The sequence below is a fragment of the Hemiscyllium ocellatum genome, chromosome 48 (assembly GCF_020745735.1).
Source record: "Hemiscyllium ocellatum isolate sHemOce1 chromosome 48, sHemOce1.pat.X.cur, whole genome shotgun sequence".
NCBI classification, from domain to species: domain Eukaryota; kingdom Metazoa; phylum Chordata; class Chondrichthyes; order Orectolobiformes; family Hemiscylliidae; genus Hemiscyllium; species Hemiscyllium ocellatum.
Window position 1 is genome coordinate 6,343,111 of NC_083448.1, and position 20,348 is coordinate 6,363,458.

A 20,348-nucleotide genomic window follows, 5' to 3' on the forward strand; every position below is an offset into this window, starting at 1 on the left:
GAGGCATTATCACTCCACTGAAACATTAATTTTAGTGGAATTTTAGATGTAACATTACACACGTGGCTGCCTTTGGATGGTAGGACACTGTGTGTTGAGTTTTAAGACAAGTTCCTGAGAGTTGCCAAGTGGTTTTCGGGAGCTAATGGAACTTAACTGTGCATTCCCAGGATTAAAAATCCAATTGAACAGCCTCGACAGTCCCTTCACCAGTGCATGCCACCCCTAAGAACCCATAGTCTGTGGACTTTGTTCAAACTAACAATGCTGTGTGTCTGAATGTTACTGAGTGTCCGAGCTGTGACAATGATCCTTGAATCTTCAGTTAGTTCTCAACAATGTCCCATCCCCATCTCCACCTTTTTGTGTTTGGGCACTGGTACATAATTGCCAACAAATTGAGCCCAATCTTACTATGCACCCTTTTTCAGTAGATGATCTCTTTCCAATGGCTGGTGCCAGTGGTAGCTTATCACAGCACAGTCAGAATAGCTAACTCAGCACATCCTAATGGAACCTACCACCCTCTATGTTCTGTTACTCCCTGTTTTCAGCAGCTGTGAGGACCCATATCTCTCAATGTGAGATGTGGCTTCAGTTAATTGTAGATTTGCAGATATGCATTGAATGGATTTCAAGCTTTAAGAAGTTCCTTTCAATGATTTTCTCCCCTAATTGCTCACTGCTACGTGTAAGCCTTAGCAATGAATGATTGCTATGGAAACATGGTGATAGTGGATGATCCTTGAGCGTCGTGCTCAGTTATTGAACAATGGACATGGATTGGTGGTTGACAGGATATGCACTTCCTTGTTGAAAATAAATGGTTAATTCATACCCAACCTTTTGTGCTGAGGTGTGATGCTTGATACAGAGAATTCAGAGCTGATTGCATTCAGGCTGATGGAAAGCTGGGGCTTGAGAAATTCATGAGAGTTTGAATTATGCTCATGGCATAACTACAGGACTGCAAACTAAATTGTTGCCTTCTGGGTTGCACACATGCTCCAGTGCTGCTGAAATTCTCAGATTGCTAAGAAAGTGCACCAGTACTCTTGTCACTTTTTTTTTGTTTTGAGAAGGCAGTATCGGTCTGTTGCCATTCCTATCTCCTATTGAATACACAGAGCGCAGGGAAGCTTGAGCTGTCCGTGCTGTTTTGTTGTTCCTCGCCATGGAGTCATTGCAAGTATACTGACTAGGAGGATGCCATTCAGCCCATCATCCCTGTGACTGCCAAGAAAGCTATAACCAACCAAATCCCAGGTTCATACTCCTTCACATGCATATTCAAGCATTTTCTAAATGAGATGAAAGTTGCTCCCTCTACCACCTTTTTCAGGCAGTGAGTTTTAAACTGTGTGTATTGGGAGGGTGGGAGGAGCAGCAGAGTCTGCTCTCCTCTCACACTTTGACGAATTAAGTTGAGTGAAAGCCCCAAATCACTGACTCCTCTGAAAAGGGAACTAGACCTTAACGTTCCGTATCATCTCGATCTTTCATCTTCCATCATCAATCATCATCATCATCAATCATCATCATTATCATCATCGTTCAGAAAAAAAACAAGCTACAATACATCCAACCTTTCCTCACAGGTGAGAAAAGGTTTACCTGTGGTAACATCCTTGACAACGAAGGTAAAGATGTTCCACAGTGTGATGACATCCTCCCTGGGTTGTGTCTTGCTGACAAAAGGGCATTAACCTATTATCTGCCATAAGCACCTCGTCTACTTATCCTGCTACGTTCTGGGTTCTATGGCTATCTATACAATGACATTCCTCCTTTTTATGCCTCTGACTATCTAATTGCCTGTTTTCAATCCCCTTCAAATATATTGCCCCACAGTTCTCTGGACTAAACGCTATTGACCACATTTCTGTCCTCCTGATCAATACACAATCATGAAATCCCCACCGTATGGCCGCAAGCCAGTCTGTCCATAGAGTCCATACTGGCCTCTTGAGGAGCATCCCACCCAGACCTGTCCCCACCCCCAACCCTAAACTGTAAGCCTGCATTGTTTGTGGATACCAACTAAGCCTGCACATCCTTGAACGCTGTGGACAATTTAGTATAGCCGATTCACCTGACCTGCAAATTGTTGGACTGTGGGAGGAAACTGGCTCAGACCGGGCAGAGCATGCAAACTCCACACAGACAGTAACTTGAAGGTGGAATCAAACTGGGTTCCTGGTACTGTGAGGAAGCAATGCTAACCACTGCCACTCCCTATATATTATTAACGTGATGCAGTCCATCACCTCCTTCCTCAATACCAATCCCACAACTCATTTTTGTACCATTAAACAAATTTTGTAATCGTGTCCCTTCCATTTAAATCTAAAGTGTTAATAATAGATGATGAAAAGCAGTACTGAATCCTGCAGAGCTCCACTGGAAACCCCATTCCAGTTACAAAATACCAGTTAACCATTACCTTTAGATTGCTCCAATTCAGCTCAATGGCAGAAATGTGTGAGAAGACAGATTTTCCTAGATCCTCTTCACCACATCAGTGGTAACTGCTCACATCTTTATCCAACCAACAGGAGGCAGCAACTCTAGGCCAGTCTGCTTGTCCAGTTTGTCCTACAGCATTATCATATAACCCCAAGGCATAGCAGCTGAGAAAGCTTGGACCTTGCCTCCCAGCATTCTATCTTTGACCTCAGCATGGGCTGTTATCATCAGGCATTAACTCACCCAAGTTCAAACAAAAGGGGATCCATGACATTGTTCTGATTTATTAACTATGTTGCTGGAAGTTAAGTAATCTGCCTCTATGAGTTGATCCCTTATCCAACTTTATTGAAGCTGCCACTGGTGACCTGCAGCTATGAAATAAGCCTCTAGCTGGTGCTGTGTGTCAAGATTTACTCTCTTCAAACCTGGAAATGTTTTGAATATGACTGTTGCAGTAAAGCTGGATCTATGACTTAAGTATGCTGTGCTTCATGGACAAGTGGTTAGTAATATCTGTAAATGTACAGATCCGTAGCAACTGATGGACAGGTGCCAAAGTGAAACAATGGCTTTTTACTTCAGAGGGCTCAAAAAAAAGAGGAAGCGATATTTCTGTTACAAAAGTCTCAAACACTGTCCTCTGTACTAAGTCCAGCATCACAAGAAGGGTATGAATGGCTGGGATAAGGTTTAGAATCACTGCAGATTCACCAGAATAATATAAACAAAAAAAAAACTCAACTCTGAGGACAGGTGCAGTTGGCTTGTCTTGTATTCTGCAACTTTTTTTGAACAAAAAGAGGAAAGTGAATCTGGAATTCTCTCCAGTTTACTCCTCCATCAGTAACAACAGGAGGAAATGGCGCACTCCTGTTTAGGGAGTGAATTACAGGATAACAACAAAGGGACGAGAACCACTGAGGGCAAACAGCTGGTCGGAACAAGACAAGATGGGTGGCACGGTGGCACAGTGGTTAGCACTGCTGCCTCACAGCGCCTGAGACCCGGGTTCAATTCCCGACTCAGGCGACAGACTGTGTGGAGTTTGCACGTTCTCCCCGTGTCTGCGTGGGTTTGCTTCGGTTTCCTCCCACAGTCCAAAGATGTGCAGGTCAGGTGAATTGGCCATGCTAAATTGCCCATAGTGTTAGGTAAAGGGTAAATGTATGGGTGGGTTGCGCTTCGGCGGGTCGGTGTGGACTTGTTGGGCCGAAGGGCCTGTTTCCACACGGTAAGTCTAATCTAATCTAACAAGATGCAAATCTTGGTGATCTGAAGTAAATCAGCCAAATTTCCTCTAACTCCAAATGTCAACGTCTTCTGATGCTGCCAAGTTTGCTGTGTTCTTCCAGCCTCCATCTTGTCTACCTTGGATTCCAGCAGCTGCAGGTTTTTATTTGTCTCAAACTAAATTTCAATCTGAGCCAGTCTGAACTCGCAGACCACTGTCCTACCTTATATTCCACTTCCAAAACCTGGAATCCTGTCAAATTATTAGCACAAACACTCTACACAGTGTCAACTCGGAACAGGCAACAAATGCCCCACAATTGAATTTAAAAATTTTCTCTCATTTGCGTCACCTTCCATCAGCGGGTCTCTTGCTGAAACTTCATCCCTGCCTTTCACATCTCTCGCCTCACTCCTCCAAAGCATCCCCAGGTTATACACTCTGGGAATTTAAAGTCAACTCAAGCTCTGGTGCTTGTGTCCTAATTTGCACTGCATCAGGTCATCCATCACACATGAACTTCATTGGATCTCAACTCTGCAGCACCTCACTTCTAAAAATTCTCAGGTTTTGTGTTTTAATCCCTCTGTACATTACCTCTGTGGTTTCCATCAGCCCCATAACCGTCTAACATTGTTCAACTCCTGTCATTCTGGTCAGCCTTGATATTAACCATTTTACCTTTGAGCATGCCAACATCTTCCTAAGCTTTGGACTGGCCTCCCTAAACATTTTTTTTCTTTCTTTCTCTAAGATACACCTTAAAACTAACAGTTGACCAACAGTTGGTCACCTGACCCAATACCTTACTTCGTGACTTGGTCAAATTTTGCTTTATAGTGCTTCTGTGAAGGATCTGATGAGGTCTTATTGCATTAAAGCTGTCATTGAAGTGTGTAATCTAAGTCATTGTATGGTGCACTCCTTCTGTCTTGGAGGACATGTAGTTCTAGCATGGTCTGTTTCCTAACCAGTCTGTGTTAATTCCTGCAGACACTTTCTGTCTGAATAACTGATGTACTAAACGGCTGGAACTACACTGGCTTAGTTAGTTTCTTTTAAAAAAAGACTGATAGTTTGGTTGACACCTTTTTAGGCTCTCATGGCCCTCACCTCTGGTAAAGACTGCACATATTTCTGATTGCTGGTATTTCCTAATTCCAAGGTAAAAGATTTTGAACTTCAAGTGTCTTAAAAGTTCTCGTTCTCTACCCCATGCCCATTTCCTTGGGACGTAAATGATAAATTGATTGAGTCACGTGGTGAATAGAAAAAGCGATAATCAATCCTGACCATTGCTCGAGAGAGGGAGAGAGAAGTTTATTCATTTATACCGGGGATGTGGGCAGCATGAGTGCCCATGTTTATCAGTCAACTCTGAGGCCAGGTAAAAGTTAGTCACCTTGCGTGGATCTCGAGTCACATGTAGACCAGACCAGACCAGATAGTGATCACTGAACTCCTTCTGTAAAGGACTTTGGTGAATGAGATAGTGTTATATGGTAGTCATCACGGTCAACATGAGGCTAGCTTTTTATTGAATTTGAGTTGCACCATCTCCCCAAATGCCACCACCTTTCCAGTGTCCAACTTTCGTGACCGCTCACAAAATGATTCCCAAATTGATCGGGTCGTGGCGAAGGTCGGCGCCCCTTACTTATCGTCTCCTGTGGCCAAATCCGGGATGCTTCTGCCGAGGGGATGGGAGAGGGGCAAAGGGTTGGAGCACCAAGCCAGCACCCCCCTGGGCCGTGAGTGGGGCGCCTGCAGTGGGGGGGGGGGGGGGTGGAACTGTCCACTGCTCCAGTGCTGAAAGTGCACTCGCCTCGCCCTCCGAGCCTCTTCGCTGCGCTGTGTGTGTGTGTGTGTGTGCAGCAGTCACACCACGCACCCAGCTTCCCCTCTACAACGCCCATCGCTTCGGTTTTTTTTCCCTCGCCATCCTCCAGAGCCTGCATTCAGCTGCAAGCCTCCTGCTAACCTCTTGCGACCATGTAGACCCCTTCCTTTCGGGGCTGTTGTTTTCCTGTGTTATGTTTCATTGTCTCTGCTAAGTCTACAGGGTGACTGAGGCTCTGTGCTGGGAGGTGGGGGGGGAATGGACTGGCTGGTGAGAAGTGCCCAAGAGTTAGCTGGACTCGGCATGGGGGGTTGACTGAGCATTTGGGGGGGGGGGGATCTAATTCGCCAGAGGATTTTTTTTTTCTCTTTGCACGTAACTGGACGCCCCCTCCCTGGGAATGTAGTTGCGTTCAGGCAGTTACCTGCTCCAGAGAGAGAGAGAGAGAGAATGCTCAATGATTCCTGAACTGCGCCTGGCTGCAAGACGGAGCTGCTCTTCGCCCTGGAAGTGGGGAGGGCAAGATTTTTTTTTTTGCAACTTGCCCACCCCAACCCAGGGAGGGATGGGGACCCTGCGGGACCTGCAATACGCCCTCCAGGAGAAGATCGAGGAGCTGAGGCAGAGGGACGCCCTGATCGACGAGCTGGAGCTGGAGCTAGACCAAAAGGACGAGCTGATCCAGAACCTGCAGACCGAGCTGGACAAGTACCGCTCGGTCCTGCGGCCGGCTGCTGGCCCCCCGGCGAGCCAGGGCGGGCCCGGCGGCGTCCCGCTGCAGGAGCAGCAGAGGACCAAGAGGCAGGCGATTTCGGCAGAGCCCACCGCCTTGGACATCCAGGACATCAGCCACGTCACCCTGTCTTGCTACTCCAAGAGTGCACAGTAAGTTACTGCATCCATTCCCCTCCCCACCACCAAAAAAAAACCCCCACCTGTACCAAAGCTGCCTTCAAACTAAAGCAACGTCCCAGAGCAAAAGTTGCCTCCCCTCCCCTTGTCTGGGAGTGGACATCCCACATGTGGGACGCTGTGAGGGAGAAAATGCTGCACACGGTGGTGACCACAAGGTGAAGGGGTCCCACCCTCATACCCCCAGCTACCGATGGGACACTTAGCATTTCCCACTGGACTGGCTCACTGGCTCAAGGGCCATGACACCCCGGGCACTTAGCAGCTTTGTTGCTGATGTTTTTTTGAACACGGCACCAGTACTGAAAAATGTGGCAGGGCCAGCACTTGGCTGAGTTTATCTCAACCTGATCATCTCACGGGGCATTAAGAAGAGTCACCAGTTTGGGTCGGAGGGGTTGGCGCAAATGGGCATGATCCCTCACCCCTGCGTTTCCTGCAGTGGTTTTCATTAAGCTGAGTTGACCTGCAGTTGGTACATTCCTGTCGCTGACAACTGTCTGGAAGTGGGGATTTGGTTTGGGAAGTCGAATCCGAATCAAGCTAGTGGAGGAGGCTTGATTGGCATGGTGCACGATGGTGGGCAGAGGGAACAGTCAAGAGTCTTGTTGCTGGAGGTGCTCATGGATGCCTCCTTCCATCCCAAAACCCCACCACCACCCCGCAACCAATTCCTCTAAGTCTAGTCTGTTCTGTGGGCGCCTTTTCACAGCTATTACTTAGACAACTTAGTATCATCGAGTAGGGCCTGCAGAGTATGGGTACTGCCCCTTTTGTTTTGAAAATTATCCATTGTCCGCCCCACATCAGAGGAATTCTGACCTCTGTCCACCAGGAGGCTGAGTCATCTTAACTTGAGGCCATTGCTCAAACTGCAGCGCATAGGACAACCAGCAGAAACTTTAAGAAAATTATATTGACTGCATTAAGAACCAAGTGGTTGCATTTCTGGAGGGGACAAGGATACGAGGCTTTGAAGAAGGTGCAGAGGATTTGCCAGAAAGGGAACTGGGATTTCAGTTGTGGGAAGTAGAGAAGCAGAGTCAGAATTATTCTCTTGTTCTGCAAAAATGATTGAGCAGAGAGAATCGAAATGAATGGGTTTTAAGGGAAGAAAACTTCCCAGATTAAAATAATTAGCATTCAACCCAGCAAGTAGTTGAGAATATCTTATTTTGGAAAGTTTGACCTAGCTTGGAAGTGTGGGAAAAGTAGATTCCAACAGATGAATCATTCAGTTGAAGGGCTTTGAAGAAAGAACAGGGGAGGGGGACGACTTGAAACTGGATGCAGGTTTGTTTGCTGGGCTGGAGCTGAATTAAAAATAACCTTCCGGCTCAGCCTCCAGAACCTCAACCTGAGCTGCAAATCTTCTCAAAACTTGCTACTTGAACAATGTTTTGAAAAAGCTAACAGAGGCCCGATGGGTTTGTATGTGTTGAATGAAACGGATGGTGTGTCACTTGGAAGGGAATTTGCAGGGGGTGGTGTTCCCTTTCATCTATTGCCCTGGAAGGCGGGGGGGCTGTGTGTTTAGAAGCGGATGTCAAAAGAGGTTTGGCATTTGGCTGAAAGGCGAAACAAGACAGTTTTGTTTCATTCTCCCACTGAAGAAAGTTCCAGCAGGAACCAATATTTCCTTCTTTACATTTATTTTTAAGTGACCTTGAGATTAATACCAAGCATGTGGTTAAAAGGGTAGATGTAGCGCCCATTGGAACACTTGAGAAATGTTACCATCGAGTTGAATGAGGATCAATTGTGGGGAAGTGCAGCCATGAAGACTGCAAGCTGACAGCAGCTCTGAGCAGGTTGTGTGGCACCCTCCTGATTTGAACCCACCCTTTCAGATGTTGGTCATTGAGCTCTGAACCAATAGCGCTCGAGGGTCTGATGATGATACCATAAGACATAGGAGCAGATGTAAGCCATTCAGCCCATCAAGCTGCTTGTCCATTCAATTAGATCCTGGCTGATTGTGATAAACCTGAACTCCTTTTCCCCCATAATCTTTGATTCCCTTACTGATTAGAAATGTGTCTCAGCCTCGAATATACCTTAATGACCCAGCCTTGACAGTTCTCTGCGGTAATGAATTCCATAGATTCGCTGTCCTCAGACAAGAAATTTCACCCTTTAATGGACAATGTAAAGAGAACTTCATTAAATCAAAACAGAAAGCTCAGCGTAAGCTGGAAGAACAGCCCTTCGTTTTGCATTTAGGGACCTTGCAGCTTCCTGGACTCAATATTGAGTTTAATAACTTCAGGACTTGAGCTCTCCCATATCCTTACCTTAACCTCCACACACCAGGCCGTGTTATCTCATCGTCTGTTATTACACATTCTTGTCAGCCACTAAGAGACTCCATTAACAACTGTTCATTCACCTCGCCAGATCGTTATCCACTCCTTTTGTCAAACCATTCTACTTTCTGTTTGGGCTCTAACCCTGCCTATTATTTACTCCTTGCCCCATCCTGTCACCCTACCTTCTGCATATGAACTGACATTTTTCTACCTACCACCAGTTCTGAGGAAGCATCACGAGATCCATAACATTAACTGTGATTTCTGTCCACATATGCTGTCAGACCTGTTGAGTGTTTCCAGCAATTTCTGTTTTTGTTGTTGGTTAACAAAGCGTTACTCTTATCTTGGCCTGGCAGTGCTGGGAGAACATGAGATGTAGGGACAGAAGTTCAATTCCCGCCTCAGGCGACTGACTGTGTGGAGTTTGCACGTTCTCCCCGTGTTTGCGTGGGTTTCCTCCGGGTGCTCCGGTTTCCTCCCACAGTCCAAAGATGTGCAGGTCAGGTGAATTGGCCATGCTAAATTGCCTGTAGTGTTAGGTAAGGGGTAAATGTAGGGGTATGGGTGGGTTGCGCTTTGGCGGGTCGATGTGGACTTGTTGGGCCGAAGGGCCTGTTTCCGCACTTTAATCTAATCTCAACCATTTGACCCAACGAATCTAGGGGAGTGTAAATCCTGCACAGATCTGCACGAGAAACTCCATAAGTCTATTTGGTCGTTCAGTGGCTAATTTTACCATCATCTCTATGCCTCAATCCCATAACCTTTTAGAACCCTTGCCCAACAAAATATGTGTTAATTTCCTTTAATGTTTTATTCACTTTATCTAATTTGGATAACAGTTTAAGACAGAGAATTAAAATGTTCCCTTCCATAAAGTTCCTGAACTGAATGAACCCATGGATAAATGATTGAGATGAACAATTGGGTTCCAGGGACTTCTTCCTTTTAATATGAATCTTAATGCTTCTTTGGAGAATTATCAGGAGTACTAGTTTTTAAAAAAATTCAAGATATTTTAATTTTTTTAAATTGAAAATTATTTAAGAATACATTGTTTTTATTTCCCTAATTTTATTGTAAAATCTGGCATAAGTGTTCCAAAAATAATGTGTCAGACATGACTTATACTTGTGTAGAGGCTGAACGTCATTTGTGAAACGGCTATCTCACATGTGCATATATCAATCCAGAATTAGCAGATCAGTCTATTAATGGAGATTTCCTTCATGAATGTGGCTGACCTGATGGATATGCATATGTGTTATTTGTTGGAGGGATGCTCTGTTGGTGTCTTCTTTCCAAAAGGAATATGCGTGTACACAGCATCAAAATAATGAACAAAGCTAGACTCTTAATCCTCCTTGATCACTGTGGAGCTTTTCCCACACTACCCTGCTTTAAAACCTCTCTGCAATTTTCTGGTGGGTGGGACCGTACCTCCTTGGTTACACACTTATGTACACCGTCATGGCCAGAAAATCAGCCGCAAAACTTCACTTTCCCTGACCGTAACATTACCTCAAATATCCCCAAAGGATCTAAATTTTGGCCCCCTCCCACTTCTGGTCCACATGCATGGTACCTTTTAGATACCATCTTCATATATTTGCTGATAGAGTGTGAGAGTGGTGAGCCTGTGGAATTAGTTGTTAAATAACTGTTCGGTTAGGCAACAAGGGAGCAACTGCTCTGCCGCCCTCATTTTGCTCTTTACTTGGGGATAACCACATCTTGCATATGGAGACATACACATGCAACCTGTTAATGCCTTGAATTAACCCCCTAAAGAACATCTGTCCTGATGTGCTGGAGCTTGGATCGCCATGAACTTCCAAATGTTCATTCTTGAACCTGAACAGAGAACATGAGACTTATCCTCATCACACTGGGGGGCAGGGGGTGGGGGTCCAGGGAGGTTACCAAATCCTGGTGACCTTGCGATTGCAAAAAAGTGCATGGAGGCTGAGGGTCACTGCAGCAGCCCACTGTTATTCCAACAGCAGGCTCTTTGCTTTTGCTTCAGAAATATTGCAAACTATTGAAACACATGCTTGCATCGATGACTGACTGGTTCTCAGATAGTATTTCATGTGATGGCTTCTATTCAATCGGTTTCTTGTCTTTCCCAGAAAGCATTCTCCTGGCCCCCATTTCACTCCATTGCTCACTGTCACAGCTCGATGGTTTCTAGTGTCGTCAACCTGCATACAGCCACTCCATCATCACAAGGGAGAGCTGTCCCTACCTTTGCTGCAAGTGATAAGCGCCTCGCAGTGGGTTATTTTTATTTAAAGTGACAGACAGATGTCTTTGAGTTGCTTTGAATCAGCACACGTCAGGAGCAGTGCTGTCTCCTGCAGTCCGTGTACCCATCCTGAAAAATGCAGAAGCTGTGAGCTTTGATTCTCTTGTGAATAATTATGCACACTGTGAATATATTTGCCAGAGTTGCTTCCGATTCTGTGCAAAATGAAGTTTGTCTTTGTACCGAGATCACATTGACAAGGGGCATTAAATGTAACAGAAACACTGCACCTGCAACTGAGTGGAAAGTATAATTGCGTTGAGAAAATGTGATAATTTAACTTGAGAATTTTGCTGCTTCTGGCACAAGGCAGAAGGTAGTCAAATACAGAATTGCACAGATTTGGAGACCAATTCAATTTGTGACCAAAAGGTGTTGGTGTCAGGTGTACGATGTAAAGATAAGATCATTTGATTGAAGAAAATCAATTTCTGCACCCGATCAATTTCTGGAAGCACTTAGAAAGGGGAGATATTGAGAAAAAGCATTCTAATATTGTGTGCAAATCTGGTCTCCTTCCTATCGGAAGGGTGTTGTAAAACTTGAAAGGGTTCACAAAAGATTTACAAGGATGTTACCAGAGTCGGAGAATTTGAGCTACAGGGAGAGGCTGAACAGGCTGGGGAGGTTTTCCCTGGAGCGTCGGAGGCTGAGGGGTGACCTAGTAGAGGTTGATAAAATTCTGAGGGGCATTGATAGGATAACGAGACAGAGTCTCTTCCCTGGGGTGGGGGAGCCCAGAACTGGAGGGCAAAGGTTTAGGGTGAGAGGGGAAAGATATAAAAGAGACCTGAGGGGCAACTTTTTAATGCAGAGGGCGGTACGTGTATGGAATGAGCTGCCAGAGGAAGTGGTGGAGGCTGGTACAATTGCAACATTTAAAAGGCATCTGGAAGGGGATATGGACTGGGTGCTGGCAAGTGGCACTAGATTGGGTTGGGATATCCGGTTGACAGGGACAGGTTAGACCAGAGGGTATGTTGCCATGCCATGCATCTCTACGACTCTAACGGGATGGGAGCTGCGTAACAGAGGCAGTTTTTTAGATGCGGGGAAATTTAGAGGTCCCAACACAGTTCACAAAGATGTCCACCCACAAATGACATTGATGGCCCAGCAATAGATCTGACGTGATGCTGCTGCGATTCTCTTATCAAAACCAGGGTGTTCAGAAAGTCCAGGCGAAATTAGGCCAAAGGCAATTTTGCTGAGAATGTCCCATCTTGCATCAAAGTTGGACACTGCTTGACTGAGGGAGTCGATTCCTGTGTTAAAGAAGAGACAACATTGTGGACTTGAAATCCTCTGATTGACGTTTATAATGCAGGCTAACATATTATTTCTTAATTAAAGAGGACATTTCTGCCATATTAGGTATTGCTAAAATCCTGTAATGAGATCCATTGTATCTGTACAGTTTGGTCGCTGTTGCTTATTATATTTGAAGCATAAATTATCTAATCACCAGTGCATCCAGAAGTAAATTTTAGTGAAGTCTATCCCCTATCTTTAGGATGCTAATACCAACAACAGTTTGTGTATAAAATACATGCAAGTTAGTAAAATGTCCAAAGTTGTCATTGTAGTAGTTCGAGTGAAGCCTTAATTCTGTGTATAAAGAGTGCATTTTAGTTTCATACAGTGTAGCCTGCAGTGGAAGACTTCTCAGTAAGCATACAAGAGAGTGAAAACAATACATGCAACTTGAATTGCACAGTAGTGAACCATTGTCAATTTTCATTCACTATTGGCTCTGTCCAGTCTGTTTACTCAACACCTGGCCAGATCTGAGTGGAAAGGTATTGTCTGGCGTCGGGTATTGGCTGAACATTTTCCTTATGATGGATTTAGGCTGAGTCAGAGTTCACTTTGGAACTGAATAGGCGGCAGCTTGGTCCATTTGGAATTCTCTCCTCAGGAATGTCGTGGAAAAGAATTAAACTTGTTTGAATCCTTCAGCATGTCAGTGAATTGGGAGTCGATGGGAAGGGAAAGCAAGATTTCAATTGGAACCTTTGCAGATCCAAGGAATGGCAATTTGACATAGCATCATAGAGATGTACAGCATGGAAACGGACCCTTTGATCCAAATCGGTCATGTCGATCAGATATCCTAAATGAATCTAGTTCCATTTGCCTGCACCCGGTCCATATCCCTCTAAACCCTTCCTATTCATATACCCATCCAGAAGCCTTTTAAATGTTGTAATTATACCAGCCTCCTCCACTTCCTCTGGCAGCTCATTCCATACATGCCCCTTAGGTCCCTTATAAACCTTTCCCGTCTCTCCCTAAACCGCGGCCCACAAGTTCTGGACTTCTCCACCCCAGGGAAAAGACCTTGTCTATTTACCCTAACCATGCCCCTCATGATTTTATAAGCCTCTGTAAGATCTCCCCTCAGCCTCCAATGCTATTGGGAAAACAGCTCCAGCCTGTTCAGCCTCTCCCTATAGCTCCGACTCTCCAACTCTGGCAACATCCTTGTAAATCTTTTCTGAACCCTTTCAAGTTTCATAACATCCTTCCTTTCGGAGGGAGACCAGAATTACACAGAGTATTCCAAAAGTGGCCTAACCAATGTTCTGTACAGCTGCACCATGACCTCCCAACTCCAGTACGCAATGCTCTGACCAAAAATCACACAACACCAGGTTATAGTCCAATCCTACCTGATTAAGGAGCAGCACTCAGAAAGCTAGTGCTTCCAAATAAACATGTTGGACTATAACCTGGTGTTACGTGATTTTTAACTTTGCCCACCCCAATCCAACACTGGCTCCTCCATATCATGGCTGACCAATAAAGGGAAGCATACCAAAGGCCGCCTTCACTATCCTATCTACCTGCAACTCAACTTTCAAGGAGCTATGAACTTGCAGTCCAAAGGCTCTTTGTCCAGCATCACCACCCAGGATCTCGGGTAGCTCATTTCCAGATCCTAACCACTCTGCCTGAAGGAGACTGGCTTCCTGGTTCAGTCATCATATTGAAATAGATATGGCCGTCATTAACTGGGCCAGCATTTATCACTCTTCCTTAACTGCCTCTTCAGAAGGTGGTAATGAGCTGCTTTCTTGAAAGAATGCTGTGCATTTGGTGTTTGAGATTCCAAAACCACTCTTTCCTGCAATATTAATTAGCCTTGGATTCACGATAAATGTACCCTCGTCACCTGGGTTGAACCAGTTTTTGTCCAGTTCTGCTGTTGGTTCATGAAGCTAGATTGAGTTGAATTTGCCCTTTCCTGTCAGGTATTTTAACCTTACTCGACTCATCCCTCGACCTTCCCTTCCTCAGTTCCAACGAGCTGCACGCTTTCAGCAGCATTTCATGCTTCAAGTGGTCACAGTCAAGATGGAAAATATGATACTTAAACCCTTTGACGATCTGCTATGATACAGTGGTGATGACAGGAGCATGTCTATTCTAGATATACTGTGACACATTACACAACAATGTGAAGCTTCGAGTTTGAGAGGATTTAGACATCTGGATGAGAAAACCACTGAGTCAAGTTTGTGTTTTGGAAGTGCTGGGATTGAATGAATGAATGAATGAATGGTCTGGAGTGGGAACTGGTGAGTAGGACGATTTTAGATTTCTACAATGTTATCGAAATAGTGCAAAGTGTTGGATAACCAATTGAGAGGAGGGATGGCATGGGGACAGTTCCCAAACATTTCTCAAGGACTCTCCAAACAGGCCACTTGGAATCAGGAATATAATTCTCTCAAGACTTGTGTCCAGAGGCCGTCAGGTGACTGGGTGTTAAGCAGATAAAAATGTGTGCACTCCTCTCACCATCTCAGATCCTGTTCTCTGGTTCTGTGTGCAGGTCAAAGGAGCTGATCAAGGATGCCATCTTGGAGAATGACTTCATGAAGAACTTGGAGATGTCTCAGATTCAGGAGATTGTGGATTGCATGTACCCGGTGGAGTACAGCCAAGGCAGCTGTGTGATTGAGGAGGGAGATGTGGGCTCACTGGTGTACGTAATGGAAGGTAGGAATGCAAAATCTGAAAGTTGCGTGCAGTTAACGGAGTTCTTTCCAGCTGCTGGGTATTGTAAAAATCTGCTACTGAGAACGAAAGAAGGAGAGCGGGCACTGGCGATTCACTCCCCTGAGGTCCGCTCGGTCCTTGCATCTATGTGGCCAATACAAGTGATCCTTGTGGTACCTGGCGAGGTAAAGCCTGACAACAAAAAGTGACCCGTTTATCCCTACTGTCTGTTTAAGTCCATTAACCAATCCTCAGTCTATGCCAATATGTTAGCCCCAATCATGTTGCCCACACTTGTAGTTAGAACCTCAAACACTAATAGATTTGTCAACTGTAATTTCCCTCTCGCCAGTTCGTCTTTGATCTGCCCGGTCATATTTAGACTTTCTAAGTGATCTGTTAACATGTTCCTTAATGCATTCTAGCATCTTTGCGACCACTGCTGTCTGCTGGCTGGCACTTGTTTTCTCTCTCCTCCCTTTAACAAAAAGGTTAATTTAGGTTCCTTCCAATTGCAGAGAATGCTCCAGAATCCATGCGCATGGCCTCATTTTTTTAAAAACCCAGAAACACAAGCTATCATGTCAAGGAGATTTGTTGTCTTTTAATCCCATTGTTTTCTCTACTGGTAATATCCTTAAGTTCCTCAGTCGACAATAGGTGCAGGAGTAGGCCATTCTGCCCTTCCAGCCTGCACTACCATTCATTATGATCATGGCTGATCATCCTCAATCAGTATCCTGTTCCTGCCTTATCTCCATAACCCTGGATTCCACTATCCTTGAGAGCTCTATCCAACTCTTTCTTAAACGAATCCAGAGACTGGATCTCCACTGCCTTCTGGGGCAGAGCATTCCACACACCCATCACTCTCTGGGTGAAGAAGTTCCTCCTCCTCTCTGTCCTAAATGGCCTACCCCTTATTTTTAAACTGTGTCCTCTGGTTCCTCATTTTCTTCAGACCTTGGTTCCCCACATTGTTGAGGCTATTCTGTGTCTCCTGAAGGCAGATGCCAATTAATTTTTTTTGTCCAATTACTCAAGTTTCTTTGTCCCTCTGCTAATTCATCCTGTCTGTGTCCCAAGAGCCCCAACTGTTTTCTGTCACTTATCTCTTCCTTTACAGTCAGGTTTGTTTTATGTCTCGTCAGTCAACTCTCACTCTATTTTCCTTTGCTGGATCATTTTCTTGGCCATTTGTTAATCCTCCCAATCCTCTGACTTGCTCCTTTTTGATAGCATGATCAGCTTTTTCATGAAATCCAAAGCATTGTTTTTTTAACTTCTCTTGTCAGCCACAGTCAGAACACTTTGCCTGAAGGGGTTTTTATTCCAGAATGGAATGCTTGTTGAGAATTACAAATTCATCTTTTTACGTGTTTTCAATTGATTATCTGCTGTTCTATCTTTTGAATCGAATCTCTGCAGGACTGCTCAAAAATGAGATGATTGTAGCATATAACACTTCACCAACTCCATTCAATGCAATTCAAAGAGCCAGTCTGGTTCAATGCAGATTGCGACGTGCTGTGAAAAATGCATGAAGGTATTGACCAGAGTTGGCATGAGCCGTAAATGTCAGGGATCTCTTACTGCAAGCACACGAACCAGTGTTTAAATGTTTTCATTGCATTTACATGCTGTGGTTCATTTTGCAGTCTGAGCTTATCTATATAGAAACTTAGTGGGCATTTAGGAAGGACATTACGCATAGAGGTTGAGTTCCTGAGGGTCCTCCAACAATATGGGAGTCTTGAATCACTGGGTCACAAAGATATCACGTTGTGGAAGGAGACCATTCAGCCCATTGTGTCTGCACTGGAAAAACAATGTTTTTCTTTTACATTCAATCCTGGGCATGAAAAGGAAAAGAAACACTTGTGTTTAAATCCCCCCTTTCACCAGCTTTAAAGCTGATGATGTACTTTTAAAGCATTGTCACTGTTGCAATGTAAGAAACGTGACGGTCAATTTATGCACATCAAACTTCCAAGCAGTGCGACAATGGTCAGCTGATCAAATTTTGATTGAGGGATAATGGGCAGAATGCTCCGACTGTCCTTTGAATAGTGTTATTGGATTGTCTGTCTGCAATATGCCAAGAGACAGCTGGAGCTTGGTTCAGTATGTAATTTAAAAGGCAGCACTTGAAACAGTGCAGCACACCTTTGGCACTGCACTGAAGTGTCAGTCTGGAATGGGCCTTGAACCCAGAAGGTTGTATGTCAGAGAGGGCTGCCGTCTGAGCCACAGTTGACACTAACTCAGGTGTGAACTTTGCAAGAAAATGAGCACTCAGTTGCCAGAGAAAGGTTGGCGGAGAGCTGCCTTCTTGTGCTACGACAGTCTGTGAGGTGTCAGTGCACTCATGGTATTGTTAGTGCTCTTAGGGAGGGAGTTCTGGATTTTGACTCAACGGTGATGTTGGATAACAGGTGACTTGGAGGGGACGATCTCATGTCCCCGCTATCGTATGTGCTGCCACACACTGACATCAAGAGACATTGACATCTTAGTGGTAATCTGGGACAGCAAGTCACCATCCACCCTTTCAAAGATCCAAAGGAATTTCTGCTATGATATGTGAACGTGCAGTGAAAACAGGGTCAAGTGTCTCGAATATTGGTTGAGGTTAACACTCTGAGGTTAACAGAAGTTGGTTGCAGTTGTGGAACCGCATCCGAGCGAGCCTGGCAGTTCACGGTAAATGCTGCCAAGAGTTGCAATGAACATTCCTTTCACCATGCTTGCACAAGGGGAATGGGTTGAAAACAGGCAACTGCAGGTTCTGGGTGTTGTTTTCAACGGGTGTTGGAGTATTTTTCTTTCGGTCCTACCATTGCGCGCACTCCTGAGTTCAGAGTGAAAGAAACCAACCAAGGAAATGCCGACCTATTCTTGTTTGAAGGCAGCCATAGTCATGTTGAGGAAAGGAGACTTCCAGCAGGCAGAGAGCTGATATCTCTCACCATAATCCTTGCAGGAAAATGAACCATTTCCTGACACATTGTTGATGTTGAAATGGAACAAAGGTTGATGATGCTGCTGTGTTTGCTTTGTATGTATTTGGTGCAAGTGTTTGCTCCCTCTTGAATTTCGCGAAGTCACCTTGATCCCTGGGAGTATTCTTTTCGAACTGAAGCAGTGCAAAAGCCTCACACAGGTTTTGTCCTTGCACAGTGGAGGGATGCATTATTAATGCAGTCTCTGTGCAAGCTCCAGCGAGCGGAAAGTCATCATCTCTCCTTTCAAATACCCGGGTCCTAAACAATGAATTGCAAGTGCAGTCACCAAGTTGGAGGCTGGGGAACGGAAGCTATCAAAGAGAGGCATTGAATAGACAGGAGCGGGCCAGGGTGAAGCATTTGAGGACCGAAAGCAGCGAATATTTGCACATTTATTGGGACAGCACTGCAAACAGGTGAGTATATGCGATTCAGCTGCACAACAAGACACTCTAGTAATCATGGACTGTGCAGGGAAGTGGTGCCAATGTGTTTGTTTAGTTTGCTCCAGTGCACGCTTTGTTTTATAGCATTGCGATGGCATTGCATTGCATAATGTTGGTAATTATCGTGTTTTTCTCTCAATTGGAGTTAATCGATGAGCTCACTATGTCTTATCCCGATCGCAACCCCCTGAATTCTGAGCAGTTTAATGAATGAGCCAAATTGTTGGGAGTATTCACTGGAAATCAGGAATGGAACTATAGACAAAAGCATATTTCCTCTCTCTTCTCCCCCTCGACATTGTCACGGTCTTGGGACTTGAACCTGCGATTGAACCTGTCAAGGTTGGGATTTGTTCCACACAAGCATGTCGATTCATCGGGAACCAAGGTAGTTGAATGGAATTGAAATGCTCATCACCTTGACTGGAGGGGCTGAGTGGCCTCCTCCTATTTCTACTTGGCCTGAAGCTAAAACAAGACAAGTTTTAATGAACTCGTGGCTAAACACACTGGTGTTGCCCACTCCGGCACAATGGCTCAGTGGTTAGCACAGCTGCCTCACAGCGCCAGAGATCCAGGTTCAATTCCTGCCTTGGGCAACTGTCTGTGTGGAGTTTGCATATTCTCCCTTTGTCTGCATGAGTTTCCTCCCACAATCCAAAGATGTTCAGGTTAGGTGAATTGGCCATGCTAAATTGCCCGTAGTGTTAGGTGCATGAGTCAGGGGGAAATGTAGGGGAATGGGTCTGAGTGGGTTGCTTTTCGGAGGGTTGGTGTGGTCTTGCTAGGCCGAAGGTCCTGTTTCCACGCTGTAGGGAATCTAATCTAATCTAACGTTTTTTGAGAGAGAGATGTCCGTCTAACTTGTACTTATGTTAGAAATTTACTGTCGAGTGGATGGAAATGTGAATACTTGTGATAGAAGGAAAGAGGCTTATCCATTTGGACTAGCTGAGGGATCTGCCTGGATAACTGGATGCATTGTAGGACAGGAGGCAATCCTGAAAGTCTGGGCATCCACCTGATTACATGGTCATGATGTCTGCTGCTCGGGGAGGAGGGATGGGAAAGGGGAGGAATAATGGTGAAGAGCAGGGAGGACATTTAAGGGGAAAGAGTGGGCAGGGAGAGGCGGGGCAGCACAGAGAAAGAATTGCCTTAACTGAAGGAAAAATGTGTCGATGGTTGTTTGCAGTGCATCCCCAGCAGTGTCGTGTGATCTTCCCTGAGTAAGGAAAGGTAAATGAGGATACAGTCCATGTCAGCAGGATTACTTCGCTCAGCGCCTTCACAAATGGACTGCAGCTTTCACTGACAATTCATTGGAGCTCAAGAGGAGAGAATTGCACAAAATGAAATGGATGACAGATGCAGCGGAGTTTCCTTTCTAGGGTTCTCGAGCGCTCCAGCCTAAACTAGAGCATTGCAGAGTCCTGTGAGGACTCATAAGAGAGTGTTAATTGAGGTTCACTTGGTAGCATACTTCTCCATGAGTCCAAAGATGGTGGGTACGACCCCCTGTCCAGGACCTGAACACAGTTACCGCAGCTGAGGTAACTGCATAGTTGAAGGTGTTGACCTTCTGATGAGTCTTTAAGCGAAGGCACTGTCCTACCCTCTTGGGTGTGCCATGACTCACCTGGGAACGGTGCACCGATAACTGCCCGACTGCATTACACTTGGTTACACAATGTACAAATGGATAAAACTCCCAGCAACAACACCTGAACCCAAGTTGTTTGACTGACCGCGATCCAGGAGAAAAGCAAGCCCACGACCAAGTTTCTCTTTCTCAACAGAAGCTTTAATAGTATCAGTAA

At 45.2% G+C, this 20,348-nt stretch overlaps 1 protein-coding gene across 1 annotated transcript in view; it reads left to right on the forward strand.

Moving 5' to 3' along the window:
• Positions 1–6,105: 6,105 nt before the first annotated feature.
• LOC132837064 (cGMP-dependent protein kinase 1-like) overlaps positions 6,106–20,348 on the forward strand; it is an 89,775-nt gene continuing 75,532 nt past the window's right edge. Inside the window, exons 1-2 of the mRNA XM_060856747.1 lie at positions 6,106–6,425; positions 14,911–15,077. Of these exons, the coding sequence (XP_060712730.1) occupies positions 6,106–6,425; positions 14,911–15,077 (487 nt within the window). The remainder of the gene's footprint in view (positions 6,426–14,910; positions 15,078–20,348) is intronic.